This window comes from Saimiri boliviensis, chromosome 8, assembly GCF_048565385.1.
Source record: "Saimiri boliviensis isolate mSaiBol1 chromosome 8, mSaiBol1.pri, whole genome shotgun sequence".
In the NCBI taxonomy this organism is placed as follows: Eukaryota; Metazoa; Chordata; class Mammalia; order Primates; family Cebidae; genus Saimiri; species Saimiri boliviensis.
The window spans coordinates 53,778,775-53,801,850 of record NC_133456.1 but is presented as its reverse complement, the minus strand read 5'-3'; the positions used below and the strand labels follow the sequence as shown (position 1 = coordinate 53,801,850).

Here is a 23,076-nt window from a genome sequence, read left to right as displayed (position 1 = left end):
GACTGAAAGTCAAGTGGATGTGGGGGTTTGAATTTTAGTTAAAGAGCCATGTACACACACATTGAAGCTTGGAGTTCATTCCTTTGATAAGCACTTACTGAATGTCTGCTCTCTCTTGGGCTCTGTCCTAGTTAGAACAGATTCTTCAGGGATTGCTACCAATCCCACCTTCAAGGAGCTCATTTTGCAACATAGGAAGCTGACGTCTAGGCAGAAAACTGAAAGGGTGGCATTGTCTTAGGATCATGGAACTAGCTGGGGTCACCTTTTTGTCTAGCTAGAAGTTTTTTTTCTCTTAGAAAAATTTCATTTGTTTTAGAGAAATAGTTTTAATACTCTCCACCTTAGAAATATGTTCCTATATCATTGAATTATTATATAATCAAATTATTTAAGAGTATAAAGTCTTGGTGAATTAGCTTTATTTTATTATACATGGTAGAAAAGAAATTACTCTCTTTTTATGAGAATTTAGAAATTATCTGAATTTCGAATACAGAATATTACTGATTTCCTCCTCCTTTTGAAGGCAATTCAAACTGAATCTTTAAGAGGATGGCTCATATTCAAGAGTAAATCTTTAGTTTTCTGATTACATATTTATTAAGCAGCCTCCCTCAACCAGAAAACAGATAAGCATTAGTAATCAATGACTGAAAGGATGTTTATAAATTTGAAGGAAGTTTATAAATCTGAATTTACCCTTAAGAAGTACAGTGATTACTACCTATTTTAAAGAGAGAGGCATAAGTAAGGCCAAAGTCCTCCTTTTCAGAGAGGAACAAAGACTGGAGGGACAGCAGGTATACTATTTTTGATTTCATTTCCCTCTTTTGAAATGATTAATGAGAACAAAGTGGACAACAGTACAACTTTAAGATCCCATGGTTAGGTAGATTTCCCGTATATTTTAGTATGCATGTGGTAGGGAGTATTTGAGAAGAATTAGAGTCCAACATTTTTAAATAGCAAGGTGAGTCTCTTCTGAAATGAGGCATGGTCTTAATAACATTGATGCTTATTGTGATTTTCAAAACCCTGATATTAAACTGTAATAGTCATGATTGGTACCTCCAATTTTATAGAACCAGACATTAGAGTGTGCATATTCTATATTTTTGGGAGTTCTTTTACATGTTTCTGTGTTTCTCTGCAGGAACCCAACAAATGTGCATTGAGTAAATGAGCTAACTCAGATGTTATCTTTGATGAAGGTCATTAATTTCATTTTAAATACGGCCTTTAGGAGACTATAGCTGTATTGGAAATAGTCCCTGTCTTTCAGATATTTGATATCTAGTAGGGGCTAATCAGACAAAACCACATCCAATGGAAGTGCAAGGAAGTAATGGTTTTTGCAGAAAGAATGATTTTTTTACACAGAGCTGTGGAGGTTTAGGAGGAAGAGAAGTCACATATCTTTGGGAGTGAGGACATGGGTGGTGAAGAAATACTTCATGGAACAGATAGCCTGTGAGATGGGTCTTTGAGGATGAGTTGAATTTTGATAGGCTGGGAGGGAGAGGAGAAGAGGACCTTCCAGGTGGCAGATAGCAGCTCAGTAGATATGCAGAATAGGAATTTCTACAGCATGATCAGGGAATGAGAAATAGTCCGGTTTGGCTAAAACATGGAATACAGGGAATGATAAGAGATGGCTCTGAAGAGAAGGGTTATGGCTTAGGAGGGCCTTGAATGCTGATGTGAGGAGAAAGGTTTTATTTCTGTAAGCCAGAAATATGAGGGCATAAGCACAGCTCTATTTGAAAAAAATGAATTAGAAGAATGGAAGACCAGAGGTCGGAGACCACTCCATAGGGAGTCTTCATAAATATGCCCTAATGTCATCAATTCTTTCCTTCCCCTGGCCCCCTTAACTGCCCTGTTCCCATAGTGTGCCAACTCTTAATGCATGAGGGTTTCACAAAGCTCAGAATCAGCCTTCTACCAGCTGTATCTTATAATCAGGAACACGAATCCCATGTAGTTTGGTCTTAGTTTTTTCAGCCTTGAATCAACTATTTGCAGAATGAGTGAAACAAACAAACAAACAAAAAAGCCAATAAAAGCTGCGGAAGATGGCTTAACTGGAGTTTTGAAAGGAGCCATCAGATTTATTGAGAAGCTTCCCAAGGCCGACTACAGCAGGCAGGGTTGGATAGACTATTACCGCTTTTACCACTCCCTGACCATCTGCTGGGTTTCCACATACAGAACTGCAGGCATTAGAGATACTCCAGGATGAAACTCATAAATAATTCCATTATGCTAAAAAAAAAAAAAAAAAAAAACCATGGGATTTCTGTATGTTTGTTTTTTATTCCATTTTTGGCCAGAGGAGTTCTTAATAGTTTTGAACTTGACTTTTTGAGTCTCAGTGAGAAAGGATAACTGCCAAAGCTAAGGGCATGCAGAGCCCAGTACTGGGCCTATGCTTGCATAGCTGTGCAGATTCATGCCCGTCTTGGGGATTTCTTCCTGATAATTAAGGCCTGACTTCTGCATACATAAACACAGCTTGAATTAAATTTTTGATGTTTCCTTAGTATCTCAAGTTTCAAAGCAAATATTTCAATGTCAGGTTCCTTAGAACAAGTTATTTTTATTTTAGTTTTTTTATTCTCTGGGAAAAAATTATCTTTGTAGGTCTTTTTGGGAGATCTCTTCTGTAATAGCGTAAGATTTCAGGATCTGGGGTACAGTCAAAAGTTGGAATTCAAATTTTCACTTAGGTAAGAGGTCACACATTAGGGATGTATTTAATATGGAAAAATTAGAAACTTTTGCCTTCAAAATCAGGAAATAATCAACTTCTAGGTTTTTATTTTAAGGAAATAATTCAAAATGTTTTTTGAAAAGGCTAATTGCTTATGAGAGAGAAAAATTCAAAGCCATGTAAAATTCGAAGTCCAACAATAAGAGATTGGTTAAATGATTCATTTTATCTCAATATAATGGAATATTATGAAGTTATTACAAAGGAAAACAGTTAAATAATACTGAATATAAAAATACTACGAGAGTTATTTCATCTTACTCTTTCTTGATACTATGAATAGATAAACTGTCCCTAGGCATGTACTATCTGCTTAGCACTTAACCATTACAATAGACATTTGTTACTTAATCTCCATAATAATCTTTTGAAGGATCAGTGTTTATAACATTTTACAGAAGAGACAGAAATTATTTAGGTGAAGATTATTTGGCAAGTATCAGAAACCTAAATCAAACTAGCAATCACATGGGGGAAATTCAGTCACTGACACAACTGGAAAATCTAGAATGTGCTGGCTTCAGCTGTGGCTGAATTTAGGGCCTCAATTTCTTCTTAGTGAGTCTTTATCTCTCTCCCTCTGTCTTCTTCTCTCCCCTAGAGGATCTGCTTATCTCTGATCAGCTTTATTCTTTAAATAGACTCCTACATCATGAGCATTGTGGCCACTATCAACTAGACCCACATATACCTAGCTTAGTCACTCCATAGAAATAAGAATTCACTTCATAGAGAAATTCATGAGGGGACTTTGATTCCTGGCTTGAGTCACTTGACCTTATATGGTATCAAATGAGGGACCATGATTGACAATCCACCAGGACTATATAAGTGGGAGAAGGTGGCTCTCCCAAAAAAGGAATTTGTACATTTCTTGCCACTGTGTCCCCCACCTGTCTCGTGCACAGCAGGTGCTCAATAAGCTGACAGACATTCTTGGCTTTTTTTCCACTTCCAGGTAAAAAATGGGATGGCAATACAGCATTGCAGTGAAGAGCATGACTCTGGATCACACTGGGTGTACAGTACTATACAAGTGACCTAACCTCTGTAAATTGGATCCGAACTCTGTAAAATGGGAATAATAAGAAGTACCTTAATGGTATTTGGAGAATTAAGAAAGGTAACTTCTATGTTATTTAATTCTTGGCCTGTGGAAAGTGCTCAGGAATAAGTGGCAGCTCAAACAATGGCATTAAGCCTTACTTTTCCCTAGCCTCAACTGCTTTTTCCTAAGTTATTTTTCTACTGTAATAATTTCATTTTTTTTTGGTCTTGGCAATTTCTAGATTGTCAATAGTCTACATTATTTTCTACCCATAGTGGTGACTAGCCAATTGGCTAGTGGACCAACAGGCCACAAATAAGAAACTCATTGCAATTCAAGCTTAGCTGTCTTATTTCTTGAGACAGCATGTAAATTGATTAGATATTTTTTAAATATTTCAGAACAACATGGAAGAGCATTCTAAATTGCAGATCTCAGACAGGTGGTGGGACAAAGGTGAGATCACTTTTGGACCAAGCACTCAAGTATTTTCAATAACCTTGTCCCTCATAAGGGATTCAGATCAGTTTCACCTGCAGTGTTTTCCTATCTGTTCCCAGGGCAAATTCTGAAGCATTTCTTTGCATGGATCTGTAACTTTGATTAGGGTCCTGCTAATCAGCAATGGAAATGAAGAAGCCCAGCTGGGGAAAGGGCTAACTTTGTGCCAACTGTTTGAATGTCTAATGAACTGTGAGTATTAGAGCAAGACATACTTAAGCTGCTGAGAGCCCCAGGAAAGCTAAAGCTGTGTGTGTGTGACTGTGTGCTTGTTGTGGATTCAAGGAAATAAATTTAGCAACTAGTAAGGATGTTTGCCATCTTAGGGGATGGGGAGGGAAAGATCTCACAACTTAAAAAAAAAAATGACAGGAGGAGACCGAAACTCAGACACTAATTTCTCAGCTGGATACCCCAATCAAATTTCCAAGTTTCTCCCTGTTACACCATTGTGTTCTTTACACCCTTCCGCTATTTTCAGACTTGCCAGCTGGTAAGATATTCAAGCTCCTGTTCTCGGGAGCCTGGTTGGCTGATTTAATGGAGTAGTGCTCTCTCCCCTCTTTCCCTAAAGCCTGAGCCCTGAGTGCCAGAGTAGCAGTAGGATAGCAGAGGGGAGGGGAACAGAGTGATGGGGAAAAGAGTGAAGCTTCACATAAGGGCTGATTGCATGTCTGCAATGACAGCAGCTTATGCTGAGTTTGGAGGCTCAGAGAATAAAAAATAATATAAAAGAATGTTTGATGTAAACAGGGCAATAAGAAGCCTTCCAAGCAGTTCTCAAGATTCGAAAGTCAACAGAGTGTGTATCCATCCACTTGTGTTTCAGTCAGTCAGTCCAATGAGATTTGATAAACACCAGTTACAGAGAAAGCACAGTATGGACATGATGGTAGACAATCATAAAGTTGGTGAAAATAATGGCTTGCATTAATAAGCACCTGATGAGTGACTGGTGTTGTTCTAGTGGATTTATGGGTAATAACTCATTTGCTCTGACCAACAATTTTATAAATTAGGAACCATTAGTATCTTCATTTCATAGGTGAAGAATCGGAAGTATAGATAAGTTCCATAACCATTGGTCAAAAGTCACACAGATGGTAGATGATGGTACTGAGATTTGGGCCGAGGCAGTCTGGGTCCAGAGCCCGAATTTATAACCCTCCCTACTACTGTCTCCTAATCACAGATTATTCCTATCACCCTTGAGGACACAAAGCAGTTAGTTTGAGGCTAGGACCTGGGTTTTATTTGACTTCATGTCCCTAGTGCCTAGCACAGGGTCTGGGATCCAGCGGGGCCTATACAGCCATGATCATTATTCTGGAATCTGAAAAAGAGTTTTATGTTGCTATCAGAAAGGAAACACCACATGAACTTTTGTTTCATTGAAAAACAGAGTAAAAACCAGCAGTATCTGGGGGCATACAAGGAAAAACCAATACAAGATGAATTAGCCCAAATAATTATGGATAGTTATTCATTCTATCTAATGAATGAATTTCCTATTTGAAAATATTTTTGCCCCCATATTTCCCAGCTCTATACCACTTTGGGAGTCTACCAAAATTACTTATGGTAGCTGTAAAGTTAAACTAGTCCCCAAGTTGCTAAGAAATACTTAATTGGCTCAAATTCCATAATTAGATATGGAGTCAGGAGCTGTATACGTGCTCCTGAAGTCTTCTAGAAAAACACCAGAGTTCTTTGAAACTGCACAGAGAAATGAGGTTGACAGCATTTCTCTCTCTAGGATGCCAGCTAGATCAGAAGGCAGAGCTTTGGAGAAAGACTATGAAGATGAGATGTGGAGACTGGGCTGAAGAGTGTGTTTGTGTGTGCATGTGAATGTGTGTTGGAGGTAGCTAAGACAGGGGGCACAAGGGGACAGAGGACATTAGGACATCCAAGAGCTAGCAGTGGGGTTCCTGGACCCAGAGGAATGAACATGGTGAGAGGTAGAGAGTTACCCATAAGTAGAAATATTCAGAGAAAAATGAAGCAACGTCCAAGCTAAAGTCAAGTAGACCTTATTTGCCTCTAGGACACGTAATCTAGGGAAAGTCTCTTACACTTCCTCAGCCTCAGTTTCTGCATTTCAATAAGGGGAATCAAAATACCAAACTCAAAAAGTTATCATAAAGATTTAAAAAGAAGACACGGGAAAATCACCTTGCATGGTGCCTGGCACAGAGTAGGTGCTCAATAGCTACTGGGTGTTGCTATAAATTAGGTTTGGCACTATTGACATTTTGAGACAGGTAATTCTTTGTTGTGATGGGGTGTCCTGTACACTCCTGGATATTTATAGCAGCATCCCTGGCCTCTAGCCACCAGATGCCAGCAATATCTCCCTGGTAGTGACACTAAAAGTGCCTCTAGACATTGCCAAATGTCCCTGGGTGGGGGAGAGTATGTCTTATTATGTTTGTGTTATTATAACAAAATACCTGAGACTGGGTGATTTATAAAGAATAGAAACTAATGTCACAATTCTGGAGGCTGGGAAGTCCCAGATGAAGGCTCCAGCAGGTTCTCTTGCCCAGTGAGATGCTGCTCTCTGCTTCCAAGATGGCGCCTCATTGTGGCATCCTCTGAAAGGGAGGAATGCTGTGTCCTCACATGGCAACACATGGATTTTGGGGGTCTGGGGCAGAATGCTCTGATTTGAATTTGTCCTCTCCAAAATTCATGTGTTGTGAATGTGGTAATATTAAGAAGTAGGGCACTTAAGAGGTGATTAGGCCATGAGGGCACCTCCTTCATGAATATGATTAAGGCCTTCATAAAAGAGGTTTCCCACATGTTCCGCTCCCTTTCTCTTCTGCCTTCCACCAAGTGAGGACACTGTATTCCTTCCTTCCAGACTTCGCTGCAACAAGGCACCATCTTGGAGGCAGAGAGAAGGCCTCACCAAGCAATAGAACTCCCTGGAGCCTTGATCTGGGACTTTCCAGCCTCCAAAACTGTGAAAAGATTAATTTCTGTTCTTTATAAATTACCCAGTCTCCAGTATTATAACAGGACAAACTTAAGACAGGGGCAGGGGGTTAAGTCAGGGGAAAAGTTGTCACTTCCCTCCTCCCTCTCAGATAGACCAGGAGTTGAAAACTCCTGGTCTGATTGAGAAAGGGAGACAGATTTTCTCTGGGTATGCCAGGCCATGGAGTAGACACATTTCACATTTCATTTTACTTTAAATCAAAAAATAAAACACATAGGAAAGACACAGTGGGGGTTTGCTAAGTTTCTGCAAGATCTTGATTTTCTAACTGAATGATGAGTTCCTTGGAATGCAAGGAAATGTGACAAACATGGATGGGGTTGGGACAGACGTTCTCCACCAGCCCTCAAAAGGCACCGACTCCAACAAAGGATGAGAAGAGCTGTGGGCTCTGGAAGAATCATGTGAGTTCTTTAATCAGTTCACTGCCTTTGTTAAGGCTACCAAACAATAGCTCATGTTTTTGTTACAGTAGCTAATTAGAGAAATGTGGTACCAAATACTGTGGAATGACCTTCATTTAAATTGTAATTAAGAATTCACTAATCATCAAAAAGCTGAAAAAGAGCTGAAGATGAGAGATCCGATAAAACATAAAATGTCTAGATATTACACTGGGAAAATTTTGAATGGATTAATGTATTTGCCTTCATCTGTGCTGCCAATTCTGAGAGAAATGTACTTGGTACAAAATTTACAGTGGTTTAGATCACGAGTTCATTTAAGGTAAAGTCCATACCTTTTTGTATTATCAACACTTCTTGTTTCAGAGAATGAGGAGGTGAAACACACACACACAGACACATCCCACAAATCAGTGTTGGATTCTGACAGGTGTGTCTATGACTAACAAGATACATACTTTTGGGGCTTGAAATGATATGGTGTTTATTATGAAATACCCTGTTCTGGGGCGGAACTTCAAAAATAAAGTTCTTCATTTATCTTTAATTGTCATAAAGTTATCTTTATGACAACCCCACAGCACAGGGACCTGGGGAGGGTGAGCCCTCACTCCTAGGCAATATTATACCTCCTCCTCTAGGTTACCAAAGCCCATCTACATACCCCCTAGCAAGCTATTTATAGGAGAGTTATAATGATTTAATGATTCAATCATGTTCCTTAGCAGACTGAATGCTTTTAATTCATCCATAAATACATGTTACTTGGTCTGTTGAAGATACTTATTACCTATTAAAATAAAATTCACATGAAATGGAACTGACATAAAGAGAGAGGAGGATGGGGCGAGAAAAGAGAAGAGGAAAGGAGAAGACGACAGGAGAATTGGGGAGAAAGAGAGAGGGAAGGGGAGAAGAGAGATTTCTCAGCAATTTCTGTACAGCTCAGAGACTGAAAAATCTGATTTCTGTATCTAATTATACCCAAACAAAGGTGTAGCTGATAGTTAGGAAGAACATTGATTTTTTTGAGCATCCAGCTCTGTATCTGTCTCTTGTTTTCTTCCCTTAGTGATGGCCCCAGCCTGTACTTCAAAACGAGAAACCTTATTTTGTTTGGGGAAATTAAAAGTCTACCTCCCAGTCCTCTAATGGAGTGGGATTCAAGAAACATAAAGGCTAATTGGATGGTTCAACCTAGCAATTGTGATCTTAGAAGTGGTCCTGAGTTAAGCTCGATCCTTGGAGAACTGTGAAGAAAGTGCTTGGGATAGAAGGACTGAAGGAAGATAGAACTGTGAAGGCAGCAGTCAATCAAAGGAAGATGCCTGCAATTTTCCTTTGTGGGACTAAGGGACTACCCAGTAACGGACAGGAGAAGAATTAAAATTAATGATAATAATAGTGCTACAGTCAGATACCATTAACTTATCACTTACTGCATGCCTTTCCCTGTGTAAAGTGCTTTGCAGGCATGAACGCTTCCTTTCCTTACTGCACTCACGTGATGTATGCATGATTATTAACATCATTCTACAGGTGAAGTAACAGCTTCCACCTGTTAAATAATAGTTCATACAAGAAGATGAAAATCCAGCATGCCACAAATTAGCCACTACCCTTAAAATCACTGGACTAAGAGTTTTTGTCCTTGTTCTGCTAGTAACTTCTTCCCTGACAACAGCAAGGTTTCTAATGTCCCAGGGACTTATTTTCCAATGTATAGTGCTCACTAAAGGGGAATTAAATTGAATATGTAGAGTAGGGCTGATTCTCATTGCTCTACTTCTCTCCCAGGATTGTTGTGAGGATAGATGGGGAAATATTTGGAAGGTATTGAGCATGAAAATATTTGGAAGGTATTGGGCATGAAACAAAGGTGGGCCATGATACCACTGTGTACCTGCCATCAGTAAACACTCCTGGTCCCATAAACTGCCTTGGGTCAACCTGCTCTCCTTTATGGGAGGACATTTTGAGAAATGTAGCCTCTTTCTTTTACACAAAATCTTAAGGTGGTTATCAAGATTCCTTACTGATTCACAGAGAAGTTACTTTAAGCCAAACCTCTTCCAATACATATTCACTGAAACATGGGATGGTGTTTATTAATAAGCTCATTCTTAGAGCATTTGAGCATTCTGTCAGTCTTGTAAGGTAAGTTGCTTTTTAAAATCTACTTTACATTAATATGGAAAAAACTAAATCCTCATTATTTGACTTGAGATCTGAAAATGGTTCAGAACATCCTGTCACAGTAACCTAGGCAGGAGATAGGCTTTAAAACTGTACTCTAAGAACATGACAAAATGATATAACCTGATATGATATTTATTTATCTGTACAAGAAGGCACTTACTGTAGTGACATACAGTAGCTGGCTGATTTCTTTGGCCCAATTTCTCACTATTATATCATTTATCATCATTAACAATTGTGTGACTTTTAAAGGCATTCAGATTCTCATTTTTACTTAAAGGTGGGTAATCTTGTCATACATATTCGGTAGAGAAAGAATTTTTCAATAGCCATTGGTAAATTTGGCTCTAGTGTGTCTGAAACTGCTCAAAACTGCTTGGGAATGCATAGGAACCAATCCTGGTAATCCATGATTCACAATACAAATTTATCCTGGCCATTTTAAAGATTTTTTTTTCCCTTATTGGCATTGTCTATTTGCAAGACAGATAAGTGGCACTTACAAACAGAATCCTCTAGTAGTTCTAGTACCACAGATGCATGGCTGCCATTCCATAACTCCAGATGGATTCTGGAGGCAAATAAAATAAAAACCCCTATGACAGTCAAATGAGCAGAAGAGCCTAGGTATTATGAGCTTAATTTATTTGTTTCTAGAGTAAAGCAATATAGTAGCTGTCCAAGAAAATGACCCAATTTGTCTTACCTATCTCTACCCCTCTAACTTCTGTAGCACATTGGCTATCAGGATCTTGGGCATCTTGCATGGTGGTTATGAACTGAGCTCTGGATTTGGTCCCACACTCTGCACCTTCTGCCTGTAAGTGATGCAACCACTTAGAGAGTTGGTAACAGCTCTAAGCTTCCCTTCACTCATCTATAAGTGTGAATAATAATATGAACTAGGGTTGTTATATTAACTCAACACATAGCAGAAACCCATTTGATATCAGTTGATGTTATTGCTATTATCATCCTTGTTACTTCCCTACAACATTAATTTTCACAGGATAACAGTATAAATGTCATGTCCCAGAAGATTATAAATTGATATGAAAATTTGTTAATTTTTTTTTTTTTTGGATGTGAAGTACTTTGGAAGGGTATCTGATTTCTTAAACTGCTTGAATTAGTTTATGTCCACATAATAGAGAAACTTTGTAGTTTCATGTTCAAAGTTTGACTTGAAGAATCACAAATGCAGAATTTTTTTTTAAAAAAGTGTGTGTTTGGTTAGAAACAAAACAACAGTAACAAAAAAAAAAAAAAGATGGTAACCAAAATGAAGTTGCCTAAATGATGTCAGTAACTGATATGGTTAGGCTTTGTGCCCCCACCCAACTCTCATCTTGAATTGTAATCCCCAGTTGTTGAGGTAGAGAGCTGGCGGGAGGTGACTGGATCATGGAGGAGATTCCCTCCATGCTGTTCTCATGACAGCGAGTGAGTTCTCATGAGATCTGACGGTTTTATAAGTGTTTGGTATTTCCTCTCCTGCTCACTTGTTCTCTCTGTGGCCGCCCTACGAAGAGGTGCCGTCTGTCATGATTGCAAGTTTCCTGAGGCCTTCCCAGCCATAAGGAACTGTGAGTTAACTTAACGTCTTTTCTTTATACATTACTCAGTCTTGGGCAGTTCTTGATACCAGTGTAAGAATGGACTAATACAGTAGCCATCTTTGTGAACAAAGAGTACAGGTTTTAAACAAGCACAATTACTGTGAACATCTGAACAAATGCTTTCCTAGTATTTGAACATTTTCTTAAGTATGCACCACCTTCTTGAGATCTTGCTCACACTCTGAATTTGCTTAAACCTGCTCTTCCCAAATGGTGTCACAGTGCCCCTCACTCCCCCAATCACAGCTTCATCATGGTGGGATTTGAATCGATGTGGTTTGCTATTTGTAGCTACAATGGCATCCTGCTGAAATACATGTAATCTGCCTCTGTGACTCCTATGACTCAGGCTCATTTTTAAATTAACTTTTATCTGCTAAGTAATGAGCACTTCAGTTTTTTAATATCATGCAAGTTTCATCTAGGAGACTTTTCTTTTTTGATTACTAGAATTATCTCCCTCTGTTCCATCCTCCCGCAACATAATGAAACAAAACCTACCACTGTATTACACAATTGAGGATTTCATCATATCTTGTTTGATGGGAAAGACTGTTTGCACAGAGATAAAGCATGCCCTTACAAGATGATTTTATATGAGTAGAATGTGGTTTTATATAACAAAATAATTTTTTTTCCCACTTTATGTGTGGATTAGCTGTATCAACTTCTGTCTAGAAGTCAGGATATTTCCTCAGACTTAAAAATTCTGTTAGAGTGTTTACATGGATCCAGAAATAAACATGCATGTCGGATTTGTGGTATATGCATGGCAGTGTCTTACATATGCCCATCTTTTCATTATGGTGGGGATAAGCCCAAGTTTGGTGACTCTCTTAAAGGTATTTTGAAATCATTAAGACTCTTAACTCATATTTGAGATAGAAAAAAATAAACAGTTGCCCAAAGTTTCAAATTGTTACTCTTCGTTTAAGTTAACATATTAAAGTTCTGCACACCTGAACATTTTCTAGTCCCTTCAAACTTAACAAATTTCTAAAAACAGAGAATTTTCCCAGTTACCCTTCAAAATTTTTTATTTTAAGGCTCAGATCTTTGTAATAGAGATTCGTCAAATTTATTTTATTCACATACTCCCTAAAAGAATTTTTAAAAACGATGTCCTTACTTGTATAAAGTTGGCATCTAATTTTGTTTTTATTGAAAATTCAAATAGTTGCAAAGAATGTAATTTCTGGCATATTGAATGTATTAGGCTGGGCATGGTGGCTCACGTAATCCCAGCATTTTGGGAGGCAGGTGGATAGCTTGAGTCCAGGAGTTCGAGACCAGCCTGGGCAACATGGCAAAATCCTGTCTCTACCAAAAAAATATAAAAAATTAGCTGGACTTGGTGGCATGTGCCTATAGTCCCAGCTACTTGAGAGCTTGGGAGGCTGAGGTGGTAGGATCATTTGAGCCCAGAAGATGAAGGCTGAAGTGAGCCAAGATTGCTCCACTACGCTCCTGCCTGGGTGACAGTGAGACCCTGTCTTAAAAAAAAAAAAAAAAAAAAAAAAGTATATATTTTTTTTAAATTGCATTTTAGGTTCAGGGATACATGTGAAGATCATACAAGATTGTTGCATAGGTACACACGTGGCAGTGTGATTTGCTGCCTTCCTCCCCATCACCTATATCTGGTATTTCTCCCCATGCTATCTTTCCCCAACTCCCTACCCCTGTCCCTCCCCCATTTCCCCCCAAAATATAATTATTGTATCAGTTTTTAAATGTAGCCAATGGAACAGTTGCTTGATATTCTTTTATAATTAACACATATTTTGTTATAATTAACAAATTATTTAACAGGTAGAAGTTTCATATCTTCCTTTTGTTCTCTTTGAACTTGTATTTTTATTACACTTCCCTCACAGAATTACAGCATAATACAATTTTTTTTCTGGAATGCATATTATCAATTACCCTATTATATTTCTTTGCAACAAAAATATATATACACATTCAAATTAACTGTTTAATTATTTGTGATCCTAAGACTTTAAGTATTAAATTTCTTTTGGTTGACTGACCACAAGTCAATTAATGCATAATTGTCCAAAATGACAAAAATATATTATAAATTTAATATGTAATGATTAAATTTAAAAAGTAGCCAGGTACAGTGGCTTATGCCTGTAATACCAGCACTTTGGGAAGCCCAGGTGGGAGGATTACTTGAGTCCAGGAGTTTGAGACCCTGTTTCTGCCAAAAAATATGATGAAACCTTGTCTCCGCAAAAAAAAAATAAAAACATTAGTTGGATGTGGTGGCATGCACCTGTGGTCCCAGCTACTTGAGAGGCTGAGGTGGGATGATCACCTGAGTCTGGGAGGTGGAGTGAGCTCTGTTTACACCACTGCACACCAGCCTGGGTGGTGGCATGAGACTCTGCCTCAAAAAAATTAAAAACAGTAAAATTTTTATTGAAAATTTACAATTCTTAGATGAGTGGGCTGTTTTAGTCCATTTTGTATTGCTATAACACAACACCTGAGACTGGATAACTTATAAAGAAAAGAGGTCCATTTAGCACATAGCACTGCAGGCTGGGAAGTTCAAGATTGGACAGTCACATCTGGTGGCTTGTGGTGAGGGCCTTGTGCTGTGTCAAAACATGGCAGAGAAATGAAGGAGGAACTGGGCATGTGGGAGAAGGGAGAGAGGACAAGGACAAAGTTGTTCGACTCAATTTCCAACAACCTCCTCTCCCAAGAACTCATATAGTCGTAAGGGAACTAACGCAGTCTCTCAAGAAAGACATTAATCCATCTTGGTTATCTAACCAGCTTTAAAAAGCACTGCCTCCCACACTGAAGACCAAGCTTCAACATGCGTTTTGATGGGGGATAAACCATAGTCAAACCATAGCAGTTCATATATATATTTTTTAAATAATATTATTGATCTGTAGACTAGTAAATGATTCAGCATAAATTTCATTTCCATTTTTCCTTTTTTAGATGTAAATGCTGAGAAAACTTGCTTGCATAAATGAGAACGAATGGAGTTTTGTTATAGCAATACCATTAATTACTTTGTTTTTGAGTTATAGGTCCCAGATCACATAATAACTGGTCACCAAAAATTATTGTTTAATGGCCAATCAACTGATGAGTACTAGAATTTTTAATTTTATAGAAAGCCCCAAAATAGTAAACCTCCTTATATCCAAAAAATTATATAAGCCATCAGAATCACTCGCTTTTGTCAAACCAACACCAGTATTTCAATGGTCCCCTTTTCAGTGTCCCAAATGTTTTCTATTCTGTAAATGTCCTGTGTAGTAAGACTTGAGTTGGTAAATAACAATACTTTTCTTTTGTAAAATGGGAGTAGTTGATTAAGAATGATGATAGCAAAATATTTTCAGATACAGGGCATTCTCAGGAAGATAAAGTCTGGGCAAATGGACATGCAAAGGGTGAAATTTAAAATTTATGTCCTTAAAATTATCCCTGCTTAGGTACTATCTAAGTGTCCCTAGGTGTATGTGTGTCTATGTTTAGAGATGCTGGGCTATATTGATTTCGCTCGTATGTAGTCCTTGGACCATTGTACAAGGCAACTGGAAGTGGGGTGTAGGGTAAGGAGGTGCTAAGAAAAAGACACAGATAGATACACAGAGGGATGAAGAACTCCATTTTCAAACTAAACCATTATTAATATAAGCCCATCCTATAATATACTAAGGGAATAACATATTTTAAATAAGCACAAGTCACACCATCTAAATAACCAGTTAGAAAAATGGTTGACTAACTCTATAATGCTGGAATTATAAATAAATCTACAGCAAGCATCACTGCTCTTCCTTGATCTCATGAGATTTCTAATCATTTATTTCAGAGGGGTTTCTAGGAAGTCAGGCAATACTTTCCCAGCCCAGGAGCTCAAGAGATTGACAGACATCAGGTTTTTGTTGTGGATTCAAGAGATTTGTATAAAAAAGAATGTAGTTTCCTTTCAAACACCTACCTGGAGGGCTCAGGTAACTCCAAAGTCCTTCAAGCATTAGTAAAATAAATTAGAAGGAGCTGAAAAAGTTATTTCAAGAAGAAAACTACTCATTCTCAGCAAACTGACACAAGAACAGAAAATCAAACACCGCATGTTCTCACTCATAGGCGGGTGTTGAACAATGAGAACACATGAACACAGGGAGGGGAGCATCACACACTGAGGTCTGTAGTGGGGGGAACTAGGGGAGGGACAGCAGGGGGTGGAGAGTAGGGGAGGGTTAGCATGGGAGAAATGCCAGATATAGGTGATGGGGAGGAATGAAGCAAATCACACTGCCATGTATGTACCTATGTAACAATCTTGCATGTTCTTCACATGTACCCCAAAACCTAAAACACACACACATACACACAAAATATATATATAAAAGAAAACAAAACCACTTACAATGAGTGGACCCCGGTTGTTTTCCCTGTATTTGTTCTGGAAGAAAATGTAAACGACGGTGGCGGCCAAAGAGTAGAGGAAGGCGAAGACAGCGACAGTGACGAAGAACTCTGCTGAAGACGAGGAGTCGCCAATCAATGCCAGCTTCTGCCGTTCCTTTCCCTCGCAGGTGGGCACCTCAAACGTCACCTGATGCAACCTAAATTGCCAAATTTAAGGAGACATTCTTTAAATGCAACAGATACAAAAATAGATGGCTTGTGTCTATATCTTCCAAAGCAAAATGGGAAATGATCTGGGAGTTTTAGTGCATGCCTATGTAACATATAATTAAGAAATTCACAGAGATTATAGCTGGAAATCGATAGGCAGTTAATCATCATTAAACTGGTTATCACAACGGCTAGTCACCCTAGGTAGAGGGGAGGAGGGAAGGGGAAAGGGAACCTGAAATTGTGATAAATTAGACTACAACATCCCCCTGCTGAAATTCTTCAGTGCTTCCTCTCTTTAACAGGGCTCACCAGGCCTTACCTCAGTGCCCCTAACTGTATCTCCAGCCTCTTCCTTTACTGCTTTGTCCTCCATCACCCTGTTCCGACTACACTGGCGTGCTTTCTGTTTCTCAGTTATGACAAACATGGTCCTGTCTCCAGGTCTTAGTGTTGACTGTTCCCTTTTCCTAAATCACTGTGTCCCCTGACATTTCCCATGGCTGCCTCCTTGGCATTCAGGCATCATCTTAACATCTCCTGAGAGATAAGAGCCTTTTCTTGCCATTAATCTAAAGGAGCTCCTTTCCTTTAGGCATTTTCTATCACATCAGTCTATTTAATGTCATTCACAGCACTTACTACCAGATAAAGCTGTCTTGGTAATGAATTTGATTACCTGGTTTTTTTCAGTCTTCACTATCCACTCAATTGTGAATATCATATCTCTATGATAGTGGGAATCTTGGTTTTCTTTTTCTCTGTGATCCCAAACAACTGGCATTTTTTAAGGCACTCACTAAAAAGTACTTGGATAAATGAATGCACAGTCTTGGTTCTGTAAGATTACTGATAGATCATAGTTTGATTGAACGTTTATAACTTCTACTTTAGTGAGTAAACTCTATCGGGATAGCATTGAGGCTCAATAAATTACTTGATACAGATGAAATAAGATGCTTTGGGCAATACTTTCAGTTCAGTAAATAACGTCTAAGGGAGATGTGTTATATCCATTGTAGTAGCTCAGGGTGTGAGCTGGAACTACATCATGAACTATAATATGGCGGCCAAAATTTTTCTTCAGAAATGACAATTAGGGAGGCACTTGCAAAAAGATATGACTGAGGCTTATTTATGATAATAAAGTGCCACTTGGAAAATTATCCATAAAAGTAACTGTGATGACAAAGCCATTCATGAACCTCATAAATTCCAACTTATGCTTAGGAAGTATTTTTCTTACTAAACAAAACTCAATCCCTTTAAAACAGATTTGTTGGAAGCCAGAGCACTCAGGCAAGTGAAAAAAATAAAAGGCATCCCAATATGAAAACAAGTCAAACTATCTCTCTTCAATGATGATGTAATTTTCTGTCTAGAAAATTCTAAATCATCTGCTAAAAGACTATTAAAACTGATAAATGATTTTAGTAAGTTTTCAATATAAAATCAGTGTACAAAAATCAGTAGCAATTCTGTACTCCAATAATGTCCAGGCTGAGTCAAATCAAGAGCACAATCCCATTTACAATAGCCACAAAGAAAATGAAATACCTAGGAATAGAGCTAACCAAGGAGGTAAAAGATCTCTACAAGGAGAACTATAAAACTTTGCTGAAAGAACTCAGAGATGACACAAATAAATGGAAATACTTTCCATGTTCATGGATTGGAAGAATCAGTATCACTAAAATAGCCTTGTTGCCCAGAGCAACTTACAGATTGAATTCTATTCCTATCAAACTACCAATGTCATTCTTCACAGAATTAGAAAAAACTATTCTAAAATTCATATGGAACCCCCAAAAGAGCCTGAATAGCCAAAACACTCTTAAGCAAAAAGAACAAAGCTGGAGGCATCACAGTATTCAACTTCAAACTATACCATAAGGCTAGAGCAGACAAAACAGCATGGTACTGGTGCAAAACAGACTCATAGACTAATTAAACAGAATGAAAATCTCAGAAATAAAACCACACTTATAACCACCTGATCTTTGACAAGGTTGACACAAGCAATGGAAAAAGAACTTTCTATGCAATAAATGGTGCTGGGATAACTGGCTAGTCATATGAAGAATGACACTGGATTCTTACCTTTCACTATATATAAAAATTAACTCAAGATGGATTACAGATTTAAATGTAAGACCTCAAACTAAATCCTGGGAAAAAAACCTAGGAAAGACCCTTCTCGACATTGACCTTGGCAAATAACTTTTGGCTAAGTCCTCAAAAGCAAATGCAACAAAAACAAAAATTGATTGAGACTTAAACTGAAGAGTTTCTGCCCAGGAAAAGAAACTATGAAAACAGTAAAAAGGCAACCTACAGGATGGGAGAAAATATTCACAAATTATGCATCTGACAAAGGTCTAATATCCAGAACCTATGAAGAACTTAACAAGCAAGAAACAAACCCATTAAAAAAATGAGCAAAAGACATAGACACCTCTCACAAAAAAGCCATGAAAGTGGACCAAAGGAAAAAAAAAAAAAAAAAAAAGATGCTCATCTTCACTTATCAGAGAAATGCAAATCAATAAGCTAATATCTCATACCAGTCAGGATGGATATTCTTTTAAAGTCAAAACCAACAGATGCTGACAAGGCTGTAGAGACAAGGGAACACTTACGGACTGCTGCTGGGAAAGTAAATTAGTTTAGCCATCACAGAAAGCACTTTGGAGATTTCTCTCAGAACTTAAAACAGAGCTACCATTTGACCCAGCAATCCCATTACTAGGTATATATCCAAAGGAAAATAGATCATCACACTAAAAAGACTCATGCATTGGCATGGTCATGGACATGCTGCTCAAAATAGCAGAGACATAGAATCAACTTAGGTGCCCATCAATGGTTGATTACATAAAGAAAATGTGATACATGTACGCCATGGAATACTATATAGCTATAAAAAGAAAATGAAATTACATCCTTTGCAGTAACATGAATGGAGGTGGAGGCCATAATCCTAACCAAACTAAGGCAGGGATGGAAAACCAAATATGCATGTTCTTACTTGTTAGTGGGAGCTAAACATGAAGCACACGTGGACATACACACGGGAACAACAGACACTGTGGAGTACTAGAGTGTGGAGGGAAGAGGACATGGGTTGAAAAACTACCTACTGGGTACTATACTCACTACCTGGGTGCAATAGTCCCATGTAGCATGCCTGCACATGTACCCCCATATCTAAAATAAAAGTTGCATTAGAAAAAAGAAACCAGATTTGTGCACATCCTCTTCCAATTAAGATAATAATGATAACAACATAATAAGAGCAATGAACATATTGGGGCCTTTCTTATGGGCCAGATATTGTGTTTTGTGTACATTATTTAATACCCACAAGGCACTATAATAGAAGCCTTTTATTTCCCTCACCCTCTTTGCAAATGGGAAAAATAAGGCTTAGAAAGATTAAGTAATTCATTCTAAGCCACATAGTTAGTAAATGTCAGTCCAGGGATTTAAATCTGCATCTGACTCCAGAGCTTGATTTTTAAACGTCCACATTGACTTGTTTATGTTAAATAATGAGGACATTAACTAGGATGCATTTTTTAAAAAATGAAGCTCATGGACCACTGGCATTACAATCACTAAGGACTATGTTAAAAATGTATATTCCTGGGCCGCATCTCAGATCTACTGAATCAAAAGCTCTAGGAGTATGCGTAGCTCACAGCTAAAGCAGGAAAATCCAGTCCCCCTAAGTTATTTCTCAAGTCCATTTGGTTTTGCCTGTGTATATCGCACATTCCTACAAAAAGCCTTTTGTCTTAACAAACAAAGGTGTACAGCTCCAACACAATTCAGGACAACGGAAGCATTCATTATGGTTATATTGTAAAGCCCCTTTCCTACCCTTGCCAGTGATACTAGAATGTTCCTTAACAGTTTTGTCTGTTGAAATACTGAAAAATGAAATGGATTTAAAAGGTAATCAGGTCAATGATTCTGACACAGGTGATTTTCAGATAATGCACACTTTTCCCCATTATTTAGAAAAATGTGGCATTGGCTGTATACACTTTCCACAACTTTATAGCTCACATAATGGCTAGATGCTGGGGCTAGAGCGGGGTATAAAGAGATGGAATGGTGCCTGTCCATGTTGAACTTAAAGTTTAGAGAGAAAAGATGGGTCTTCTGAGAGGAACCCTAGGCTAGTCTGAGGCTGGGGTAGTCAAGGTAAGATTTCCTATGGAAGTGACTTTTAGGCTGCAGCTTTAAAGATAATAGAAGTTACCCAGATCAAAAATTAAGAAAGAAAGCACAATGAGATACTACTTAATATCCACTAGGGTGGCTATAAAAAGAAAGATTGTAAGATTGGAATAACAAGTGTTGGTAAGGATGTAGAGAAATTGGAACTTTTAAACATTGCTGGTGGGAATGTAAAATGATGCAGCCACTTTGTAAAACAGTCTGGCAGTTCTTTAGGTAGTTAAATATAGAGTTATCATATGACTCTACTCCAGCAATTCCACTCCTAGATACATTCCCAAGAGAAATAACATTTGTCTACACAAAAACTTGTACAAGAGTGTTCTTGCAGCAATATTCATAATAGCAAAACAGGAGAAACAGCTGAAATGCCTATTAAGTGATGAATGAACAAATAAGATATAGTTTATTCATACAACAGAATATTATTTGTCAATAAAAATACAGTGATATATGCTACATCATGGATAAACCTTGAAAACATTATGCTCAGTGAAAGAAGCTAGTCACAAAAGACCACACATTCTATGATTCTATTTCTATAAAATGTTTAGAATAGGTCAATCTATGGAGAAAAAAGCAGGTTAGTGTTTGCTTAGGCTGATGGGGGGATGGGAGAATTGAGGATAATGACTAAATGGTGCAGGATGACTTTTGGGACAGTGACAGTGTTCTAGAATGGACTGTGGTGATGAACACACAATTCTGTGAACACACTAAAAGCCATTGAATTGTAAAGTTTAAATGGACAAATTGTATGGTATGTGAGCTATGTCTCAATAAAGCTTAGAGAACAGGCAAGAACGTGTACCAAGCTCCTGCTTAGGCAAAGGGCATAGAACATGGAGGAGTAAAATGTGGCTTGGGAAACTGGAAGATGATAGCAAAGGGAATGATGGTGCAGGGGGGATGGAAAAGTAGCTGGGGTCCCCCATGATGGGGCCTTGTTGGCCAGGTGGCCAGATTATAGGTTTTGGCCTTACTCTTGAGGCAAAGATTAGATCTTCTTAGAATAAACAGTATGTAAAACAAAAAACATGTTACCTGTTGGAATTATCTGCACCTGATATTTTCCAGTTACCAGGCTGCACCCCAGGATCAGCATGTCTTCAGTGCACCTGATGCTTCAGCTGATATGCACAAACTAGGTTTGCAATTTTTGTGTAAGTTGGAAACAATTTGGAGGGAGAGACTAAAATATTTTTTAAAATATGCAGTCAGCTGAATAGCAGTATTTTCCCCATTGCTGACTTACCGTGTTGACTTACAGAAATTGTTAATTGTGCTTATCTGTATAAGGCAAAAAAATTACTGAAATATCTTATTAATACTGATGATATATAGCTGGGTATTTGGCCTACTGCTAGCCATAATGGGGTAAAATAAATGAATAAATACATACATAAATGTATGTATGTATTTATATCTACGTATGTATCTATACATATACATATAACTTGCTTAAAAGAACTTATATGTATATAAAATTTTATAAGTTCTTTAAAGCAAGTTATATATGTATAGATACATACATATTTATATATTATATATAAGATTTTTAAGCAACAGTTATATATATATAAATATATATTATGTTTTATATTTTGGGGGAACGTGTATAGTCAGGAAGTATTTTTCAGCTGTAATAACTTTGGAAGCAAATATTGATTCAGAAGCTAAGCAAGGAAAAAACTTTCTAAACAGAGCATGTCATTGGTCAGAATCTGGAAGCTGATGGGACACCTCTGATCTTGTGAGGAACTAGTCAGGGAGCAATTGCTGAAGCTGCAAAAGTTGCCAAATTCAATTTGTTGATTTCAAATGTATAATTCTCTTCTTGGCTTGCCTGACCCAATCAAGAGGTAATTGAATTTCGTTGGGTTTTACTCCATTGTATCTATCAATAAAAGGCCTCCATTTTAGAGTGGTTTCTTTAAAAAAAAAATCATACCAATGCTTAAATAGAGTCATTTAAAACATTTCACTGATGCTTCAAGTAAGTTAAAGAAATTACTGAGATCCTACGGTTTTTAGTTATGTTTATAGGGCCTGGAATAGCATTAAATGTAACTATCATTTCAGGGGACTGGCGGAAGACAAGTTGGCATTGTTTTATTGTTAGAAATATTTGTAATATCAACCACCAACATTTTCAACCTAGGCATTTTGCTAGGTTCTTAACCTACTTGTATCTCATTTAATGCTCATAACAACTCTCTTCAGTAGGTAGGATTGCTATTGCCATTTTACAGAAGAGGAAACTGAGGCTTGGAAAGGATAATGACTTTGCCTTAGGTCATGTGGCTAGAAAATGGCAGAGATGAGTTAGGAATGCAAGCAGAGAAGGAGCCTACACTGGCCGCTATTGCGCATGTCTGCCTCTCTGCTTTAAAAATTACAGCATCCTTAGATTTCCAGCTGAATATTTGATCCCCAATAGCCCAAGCCAGCTTTCCCGTGCCATCTCATCTAATGGTAGACTGATAATCTATACTGAATAGCATTCTAAACCAATGTTTGTTCTGCTACTACCTTGAATTACGTGAATTAAGCATTGTACATGGCATCCAGCAATGACAGAGTTGAATCCCTGTGGATTGACTGATAGAAAGCCATTAAAAACTTGCTAATTTCCAAATCTTGTCCAGGGTTAT

The 23,076-nt window shown here is 37.9% G+C and overlaps 1 protein-coding gene across 2 annotated transcripts in view; it reads right to left on the bottom strand.

Annotated features, from left to right (window-relative positions):
• Positions 1-23,076, bottom strand: part of SYNPR (synaptoporin) — a 334,203-nt gene that overhangs the window by 34,109 nt on the left and 277,018 nt on the right. For both annotated transcript variants that reach the window (XM_003940215.4, XM_010350924.3), the window contains one exon: positions 15,966-16,164. In XM_003940215.4, the coding sequence (XP_003940264.1) occupies positions 15,966-16,164 (199 nt within the window). The remainder of the gene's footprint in view (positions 1-15,965; positions 16,165-23,076) is intronic.